The sequence below is a fragment of the Sinocyclocheilus grahami genome, unplaced genomic scaffold (assembly GCF_001515645.1).
Source record: "Sinocyclocheilus grahami isolate Dianchi unplaced genomic scaffold, SAMN03320097.WGS_v1.1 scaffold44.1, whole genome shotgun sequence".
NCBI classification, from domain to species: domain Eukaryota; kingdom Metazoa; phylum Chordata; class Actinopteri; order Cypriniformes; family Cyprinidae; genus Sinocyclocheilus; species Sinocyclocheilus grahami.
In genome coordinates this window covers 1,622,030-1,631,631 of record NW_015505223.1, presented here as the reverse complement: position 1 = coordinate 1,631,631, position 9,602 = coordinate 1,622,030, and the positions used below count along the sequence as shown (strand labels likewise).

Sequence of the window (9,602 nt, the reverse complement as noted above, 5' to 3'; positions counted from 1 at the left end):
ATATATATATATATATATATATATATATAGTACATTTTTGTAAATAAGGATAAAGAGATGTTACCTTAACATGAGAATCACCTGATTATATTATATTGTAATTGTTAAACAAAGGCGGGTCCTCTCTGTCTTTCAGGTATGAGTTTGGCCCTGCCCTCTTTGTCGGATGGGCGGCTGCCATCCTGGTGATGCTGGGCGGCTCATTCCTCTGCTGCTCCTGCGTTAACAAGGACAGCAGAGGACAGCAGTTCTACCGGCAATCTCAACCCTCTACAGCCAGGGAGTACGTGTAAATCCAAAAATAAATAAATAAATAAATAACAGCACAAGATATAATCTGGGTACAAAGTCTAACCGATATAAAAGATTTCACAATCTTTATTTTGACTTTTAACAAACCAAAAGGCAAATAAAGTCAAAAGAGAAATAAATAAAAGGATTCAATGTGGGATACAGCGGCTATGTTTGGACTAGCATACTACTCTTATGATATATGCAGTATATAACATGTGTACTGTGAAAAGAATGCATGTAATACATTGATTACCTACTACATTTGGGAAACCCCACAATTCAATGAGCTTGAGTGGATTTTTAACATTTCTTGACTCATTATTCAATCAGACACAAATAGCAAAATACTTTTTTGATCAAAATTAGATTTAAAAAAAAAAGCAAAGTACCCATTCATGTGACAATGTATAATGCATTCTGTTGTACATACAATTTTTTTTTTAATTAGTAAGGATTATACACAGTATATATAGCACAGATTCAGCAAGTAGTATTTCAATCCGAACATAGCCTATAGATAGAAACGTGTCATGGCTGTTCTGATTGACTGCTCTGTTCTGCATGGTGGGAGCTCTGTTTGCAAGCTGTGTGTGTTCCTGACAGCCATGGTCACACTGACACCACATTGAGGAGACCAGGAGTTACGACAATTCCACTGTCCACTGAAGGGGGGCATTCTAATGACCACTATCATTAGAAAATGTACATATTGATTTAAACATAAAATAAATAAATAAATAACATCCATTCAACATTAGCTAAATCTGTGAGATCTGTAAATCCAGTGTTTTCTATAATTAACCTCATTTGCATAGAAAGGAAGTATGTTTGCCCCCAAAAAATTAATGACAGTGGGCCTTATTTATGAAACAGTAAACCAGTCTTATTTGTTCCATACATTATAAAATCATTTTTACATTGCTGCATTTAATTCTATGGGATGATTTTACATAAAAATGGATTTACACAGGCATATTTTTCTGCATGTATTTCATCAAATTTTTTTTTTTTTAAATGTCCAAATACAAGTTAGTGCAAACATGCATGGCACAGCACTTTACCAGCACATATTCACCTTAAATTGCAACATGCATATTTTCTTTGAATGTGTGAGAATTCAGATTCACAAGGAAGCCCGTTTCCACCACTGAATAGAAAATATAAAATAGTTATTGCGACTTTTTATCTCACAATTCTGACTTTTTTCTCACAATTGTGTTTATATCTCGCAATTCTGACTTTTTCCCAGAGTTGCATGATATAAACCCGCAAATGCAAGAAATTATGTCAGAATTGCAAGTTATGAACTTACAATTCTGACTTTTTTTTATATCTAGCAATTCTTACGTTTTCTTGCAATTTTGACTAAATACATATGATAACAGAATTGCACCAGTTTGCAATATCAATCAGCATAACAGACTGTTTTTGTACAGATAAAATAGCTAGAAGTGAATGACAATTTGAAGCTTTGGCAATATTGGATTGTTTACATTCATGCTGACAAAGCAATTTAAATTGGAATTTGACACCAAAAGCCTTGCACTTTTAAGTTACAAATGGCCGGGCCTGTTTAAAACAAGGTGGATAGAACTGGTTAAGTTGGACTAGTATGCAAATAAGATGTTGGAATAACATGCACAAACGCTAAATTAATTTGTTAATTCAGATTTTCTATAATGGGGCCATTTGAAGGGGGAAAACCCCCCAGTAAAAATCGTTTTGAACTGGTGGACAGTAAAAGTTTTGTCTCCTGTCTCCAAAACCAATGAGGTGTTAGTTTTTGGACCTGGTAAAAGTTAACATTCCTTAACTAACGGAAACTTCACTGTGCATGCAAATGACATGTAACTCAAGACTCATCTTCCTTTCAAATATTCCTTCTGAGATCTCAAGTCGTTGGCATATCAAAAAAGCAGTCTATGCATTTTTCCATCATCCATTTTTCCATGTTAACAAACAGCATACGTCTATGTGGTGCCACATAACGTATTAACACCCAAGGCACCAAGAGTCTCTTGTCAATTGTCTCTATCCCAGGTTCCTCTAATGCTGTTCTTCTCTGACTGTCTTCTTCTCTTCTCTAATTCAGGGATGAGTTGTTGAGTGAGACTAGTTTCCCTGACTGACCAACCCTCCCTGCCTTTATTCGAGGACTGTCCGAGCTCCACTCTCTGTATCTGTGTCGCTCACTCCCACCTAGAATCCAAATTTGGACACTTGTCTGTATGATTGGACAAATGTCCCTTCTACACCCTATATACTTAAAATCTATGTGCCTTTTTTTCCCCCCAACATCTGATCAATAGACTTGTTTGAAAAACTGTCACCCCATATCTGTTGTGTGCATGGCCCCCAAAACTTTAGAACCCTCTTTGTTTGTGATGCCTTAAACCATCTTTGTAAATTGTAGTATACGTGAAAACACCCTACAAACTGTTTTATTGCAATACATCTGAAAGCGTGGATCTGCTTTCCGTTTTCTTTGTAACTCAAACATGTTTTGTTTTTCTTTTAAATTGCAGAGCAAATGTTAAAAGTTCTCCACCAGAGAAAGGGGAGCAGTACTTGTAGTTTGGGACAGGGCGACTTCGTGGGTCACAAGCTGTTAGATTTTGGCAACAGACAAGACACTCTCTTTCGGTAAAAAAGCGAAGAACTCCAGTAAAAACATATGCTAGATTTAGAAAGCCAGCTGACATGTTTCCCTGTAATACAGACAATGCAGAGGTTCAATAAGCCAAGCAATGCATTTGCAAACTACATGACTTTGTATTGTAGTACAAAATAAATGTCCGAAATTTGACGAGGAGTGAGCCACAACAGCATTATCGCAACGTATGCGACAAATATGTCATTTTTGTTACAGTTGGAGTTTGTTATTCTTGCCGAAAAACTATATCACTCATCTGGAGAACATTGATTCAGGGTACATTATAATGCATTTAAATAATTATGCAAATCTTCAGCATGTGCAGTGTAATATACTTTGCTATAACTGTGTTTTGACTCACAAATGTCTTTTAGTTTGCTAATAGTTCTACCTTGGCGTATGCGAGATGGATCTTTTCCCCGTGGTAAAATCAATAGTTTTTTTCTTTCTTTTTGTTGTTCATAAAATGTATAGTACATAAACTTTGAGGGGTTTGTCGCTGTTGATTTTGGTTCAAAAAACACCCACATGCGACAGATACAATTAAACCTCTTGGAAACTCTCTAGTGCACTTATGATTTGTCTTGGTGAATTGTATTCAGCCTGCATTGAAAGGCACTGTTTATCACAAATAATGTCTTTAAAAAGTGGTTGCAGAGTCTGTAGGTTGTCATTAGAAATTTTTTAGTTCATGTTCCAACAATTATGTTACCTAATATTCAATTATGTATCATCTCATATGATGTATCAAGCTTTCTGTTTATCTGTTTTAAAATAAAATAAACTATACAAAGATATATTTTCGTGTGTGTCAGTCGGGGAATGTGCTGTTTGCTTGTTGTCACATGACTAATGTAAGTCACATGACTAAGCCAAATGCTCTTTTGACCAAGACTGTCAAAGTAGCAAACAAACTGGAAACAAACAAAATAGAAAAACAATTTTTTTATAAAAAAAAAAATTTTTTTTTATTTGTTTTTAAAAATTATAATTATTATCATTAGACTTTAGAGTCCATCCATGAAATGTAAGTCTGTGGGATATTTTTAACATTCAAAAGTTGGAAGTCCAATTTTCTCAGAAGGGTTTGAAAATAATTATCTATAGTTTCAAGTTATATAGCACATTTAAAAACAGCAAGCACAGCTGACAAAAAGTGCTGAACAAAACATAAAACAAAAGCACAGGGCAGATCACATATTAATGACACAAGCTCACAACGACTTGAAAGCCAAAGAAAAAAAAAGTTTTTAAGATCATTATATTACAAACACTAATTTCAATTTTTATGCATGTTTTATATTGAACTTTTAAATATGCCTTGAGGATAATTTTCTTGGTTTGCATCATTTTCCATTCTTGTCTTCAAAATTTCCTGTTCTTTCTCCATTTTCATATTAATAAAAGGCCAAAAAAAAAAAAATCAAACTCTCTGACTTCAGTTCATCAATTAAATGGGGCATGTAAAACCAGATTAACAAATAGACTAGCTCAAACCGAGTCTAGCCAGACGATAAATCAGAGCCGAGAATGTCTGTGTATGTCTCCCCCATCTCAGTATCTCACCACGATTCACAGACCTGTTTTTTACACCTGGATGATCTTTTCCTCATGAATGCCGTGCTTGACCGAGCGTCTGGACCCCTGATGGTGCTCAATTTGAGCAAAAGATAGACTGTCTGTTTTGTTTGGACTGACTTGGCCTGGTTTCGAAGTCATTAATGTAATCTTTCCGACTGGTGTTTGGATGAGGGCTGAAACAGGTCTATGCTTTTGTCAGTCTCATTTATGATAGTGTCATGCTAGAGTCATGTGGTTGTTTAATAGTAACTGATGAAAGCATCCTGACCACAACATCGTATAGTCTGACTCTGCCTTCAAGTTATGCCAATAACTTTAACTTCATTTTAACTATGCATGAATGAATGCTACTGCTATGTCATTGCTAGCAAATAACTTCAAATTAGAGGCATCAATTAAGAATTCATGGTGGAAGTTAAATGGTGAAGAAGAAGAAGAAGAAGAAGAATGAGTTTTTATTGCCAGGTATGTTTACACATACGAGGAATTTGTTTTCATGACAGAAGCTCCACGTGTGCTTGCGGAGGGATGTAGACACTGACGAGAATGAACGAGCGAAACTTGCAGTTAATGAAGAGCACTTCTAGATCTGAACAGCACATCTTCTTTAACACAGTTACATCTGTACACCACCTCTCATTGATGTAAAAGCATGTCCCGCCGCCGCGCGATTTCGCCGTTGATTCTGCGTCGCGATCTGCTCTGAACAGCTGAAAACCCGGCAGACTCAACGCGCTGTCCGGAATGGCGTCTTTCAGCCAGGTTTCCGTGAAACACAGAGCAGCAGAGTTAGAAAAATCCTTATTTGTCCGGGAGAGCAGAAGAAGTTCGTCCGTTTTGTTGGGTAGAGAGCGGAGGTTCGCCAGATGGATGCTAGGCAACGGCGTCCTGAATCCGCGCTGTCTGAGCTTCACGAGCGCGCCGGCTCGCTTCCCCCGTCTGCGCGTCCTGAAGCGCTTGATCAGCGCCACAGCTCCCCCGACAACAATGTCCAGCAAAACATCAGAATAGTCGAAAACCGGTGAAATATCGGGTGGTGTGTACTTCCGAATGTCCAGCAATTAGTCTCTGGTGAAACTGATTGCAGGGATATAACTAAAGACAGGACAAACTAACAAAAACATAAAAACAACTGCAGAGCACGCCACGGAGGCAGCCATCAGCGTCGGCGCCATTGTAGGTAAAAAACGTCGACTGTTTATTTTGTATGCATTTTCATGCTGACGAAGAATAGTGATAAAACTACTATACATTGTGTTAGTTTACGAGGCAATCTTGTGCTACATTTTTTCATCATTCTATATGGGGTGGCAAAGTAAAGATATAAAATATAGTATCCATTCTACACACCTACTACTACACTCTTAAAAATAACGGTGCTTCAGAAGGTTCTTCACAGCGATGCCATAGAAGAACCATTTTTGGTTCCACAAAGAACCATTCAGTCAAAGGTTCTTTAAAGAACCATCTCTTTCTTGCATTTTTGTAATCTGAAGAACCTTTTTCACCACAAAGAACCTTTTGTGAGACAGAAAGGTTCTTCAGATGTTAAAGGTTCTTTATGGAACCATTTAGACAAAAAGGTTCTTCTATGGCATCGTGAAGCACCTTTATTTTTAAGAGTGTATATAAAAATACTCACCTACTATATAATCAATTACAGTTATATTTTTTTGCATTAGAGCTAAAACAGTGAAACAGAAAGAAAGAAATGTGAAATTGTCCAATGTGTCCACTTCATGCTGACCAAAATTACTTGAATTACATCATATTTTTGCCTTTCAAACTTGTAAATTGAAATCTAAAGGTTGCATGAATCTCAAGTGGCTGTAAGGTTGCAAGAATCGTAAACAGAAGCTTTTAGTTCTTATATATTCAATGCTCACATTGTAATCTATACTTTTCTGAAGCATTTGGTGAATTGCTGACTTGGTATCACATTTAACTACATCCAATGATTTCGAGAGGATTTGTCAACATGCACAGGGGGAAATTTCAGCACATGGTGATGGATGTCGAAAGAGAACATTAGTGAAACCTCAGCTATTCCGGTATGTTCTGTAACAGTTTTCCAGCACATGTTTTTAATTTTACAACCTGAAATATCATTTAAGGTTTCATCATGTGCAGTTTACCATCCCAGTTTCAGTGTAAACAGTCAAAAGGATCAAATAATGTTGAAAAATTAAATAATTTAAATAAATGAGTTAAAGGGATAGTTCACCCAAAAATGAAAATTTGATGTTTATCTGCTTACCCCCAGGGCATCCAAGATGTAGGTGACTTTGTTTCTTCAGTAGAACACAAATTATGATTTTTAAGTCCGGCTGTTGCAATCTATCAGTCGTATAATGCATGGCAATGGTAACAAAATCTATGAGATTAAAAAAAACATGCACAGACAAATCCAAATTAAACCCTGCGGCTCGTGACGACACATTGATGTCCTAAGACACGAAACGATCGGCTTGTGCGAGAAACCAAACAGTATTTATATAATATTTAACCTCTAATACACCATGTCCAACTTCCTTGAGCGCGGTGTCAATCTATCAGTCGTATAATGCATGGCAATGGTAACAAAATCTATGAGATTAAAAAAAACATGCACAGACAAATCCAAATTAAACCCTGCGGCTCGTGACGACACATTGATGTCCTAAGACACGAAACGATCGGCTTGTGCGAGAAACCAAACAGTATTTATATAATATTTAACCTCTAATACACCATGTCCAACTTCCTTGAGCGCGTGCACAGCATCCGGTGCGTGAGGTGTGTACGCGCTCTGGCGTAGTTTACGTTAATGGGTGTGTTGATATCCAGCCAAAGAGCGAGCAATCAACCATAACTTCAGGCGAGCAGGCTCAGAAGTTGGGAGTACGTGGAAAGTCACCACTCCCGAATGAGTTCGCGTGAAAGAATGTACTCTTTTAGTTTTAAGTCGGTTTGAACAATCCGGATAAGCGCAAGTAAGTACCATTTTGATTAGCCGCCGTACCTACAATGAATGTGCACTGTGTAAACAATGACGTATACGCGCAAGAGATCACTTCTGCTTTTGCTTCAGGAAACTCCTAATTTGCTGCTTATTAATAGTTAGTAAGGTAGTTGTTAAGTTTAGGTATGGGGTGGATTAAGGATCTAAAATATGGTCATGCAGAATAAGGCATTAATATGTGCTTTATGAGTAATAATAAACAGCCAATATGCTAGTAATATGCATGCTTATAAGCAACTAGTTAATAGTGAGAACTGGTCCTGAAAATAAAGTGTTACCTAAACTTTGTGCTTTTTATTCCTCCTTTTTTTTTAGTTTAATACATGCCGCTATATACAGTTTTTCTAACATAGCTTCAAAGCAATTGCAAAAAATATAAATTATATGCCCTCATTTTAAGATATAGTGATATTTTGTGGATATAATGATTCGTTTTGACTTTGTATAGCGCATAGGTATATTGAAAAAATTGTATATATGTAAAAATATATATATAAAAATATATATACACAGTACATTAATAATGTGTGTGCGCGCGTTTTTGTGACAAATGAGGACATACATTTGTATAATGACAAAGGTATGACATAGGTATTACAAGGAGAAGGTGACTTTTCAGGACATTACCCCATGTCCCCACTTTTCAAAATGCTTATAAATCACACAGAATGGAGTGTATTGAAAATCTGAAATAGCACAAAGTCTCCTGTGAGGGGTAGGTTTAGGGGTAGGGTTGGTGTAGGGCAATAGAATATACGGTCTGTACAGTATAAAAACCATTACGCCTATGGAGAGTCCCCACTTTTCACAAAAACAAACCTGTGTGTGTGTGTGTGTGTGTAGATAATGGAGCTGTTTTAATTTATAAATGGGTGTTATTATAACTTCCACCAATAAACAAAATATCTTAGAGGGTTAAAAGTTTGATTGATTGCAGTTTCTCAGATGAAGTCATTTCAATCTCTAGAATTGGCCTCTAAGGGGCAGCATTTTCCTACATCTACACCATCCTTCACCACAACCAGCCGATAACAGTCAGAAAGACAGAGATGCTTCAAGTCTGTGTCTGAGAAATGACAGTAGTAAGTTTGGAAGAGTTTGCACAGTCTGAAGAGATGAACCTTTGAAATGCCCCATTTCCCAATGCTGAGAACACAAGGAGGACACTGCAGGTCCCAGTCATTTTACTGACAGACTGCAGATGCTCATTTTGACAAATGACTGAGATGAGTGCTTAATTATTAAGCATCACTCTGCTCTCATAAAGCAGACAATGCTTATGAAATATGGGCTATAGATGATGCAGAGGTGTTTCAATAATTGCTGTCTGTTATCAAAAAGAACATGGAATAGATGGAAGAAAGTTATTTATTACTATCTGATGATGCTTAAAAATGATGTTTTTCAAGCTCATAACGGTCTAATGTGTACATCCCAGAATACATTACTGAAGAAATCTTTCAGAAAGGTGAAATTTAATTAATGATGTTTGCTAAGACAAGCTATTACCTTTTATTCCTTGTAATTATAATCAGTGATTTGAACAAACTCCTAATCCTTGCATAACTTGCATTGTTAGTTCTACAGACATGACTGACACCTCAAATCATGAGGCTTGCATGCAAATAAAATAACTAAATAAAATCCCATAGACTTGCACTGAACAACTTAGCAACCGCACAGCAATGCCCTAGCAACCACCCAAACATCCTATCAATGTCATCGCAACATGATAAAAACTAAGAACACCTTAGCAACTGCATAGCAACACTTTGGCATACTCCAATGGAAAAGTAACTCTTCAGAAAAGGTAAAAATCTTATTGATTTAGTTGAATTGACAGTATTACTCTGTTCCAAATGTTTGTGAGTTACCTACATAAACAGCATTTTTTTTTGCTATATTAATGTATATAGCATAATATATTAATGCTATATTAATGGCAGCATTGCAGTGAAGGCCATCCCATAATGCACTGTAATGAGCTCAGTGAAAAAGATAGATAGATAGATAGATAGATAGATAGATAGATAGATAGATAGATAGATAGATAGATAGATAGATAGATAGATA

The 9,602-nt window shown here is 36.5% G+C and overlaps 1 protein-coding gene across 3 annotated transcripts in view; it reads left to right on the top strand.

Annotated features, from left to right (window-relative positions):
* Nucleotides 1–3,726, top strand: part of LOC107582397 (claudin-19-like) — a 13,417-nt gene extending 9,691 nt beyond the window's left edge. Inside the window, exons 4-5 of one of the 3 annotated variants that reach the window (XM_016268226.1) lie at nt 137–283; nt 2,820–3,726. In XM_016268226.1, coding sequence (XP_016123712.1) covers nt 137–283; nt 2,820–2,868 — 196 coding nt within the window. In that variant the 3' untranslated portion in view covers nt 2,869–3,726. Of the gene's footprint in view, nt 1–136; nt 294–2,386 lie in introns of those variants that run through there. The other 2 variants (XM_016268227.1, XM_016268228.1) reach the window with 2 other exon arrangements.
* Nucleotides 3,727–9,602: the final 5,876 nt, after the last annotated feature.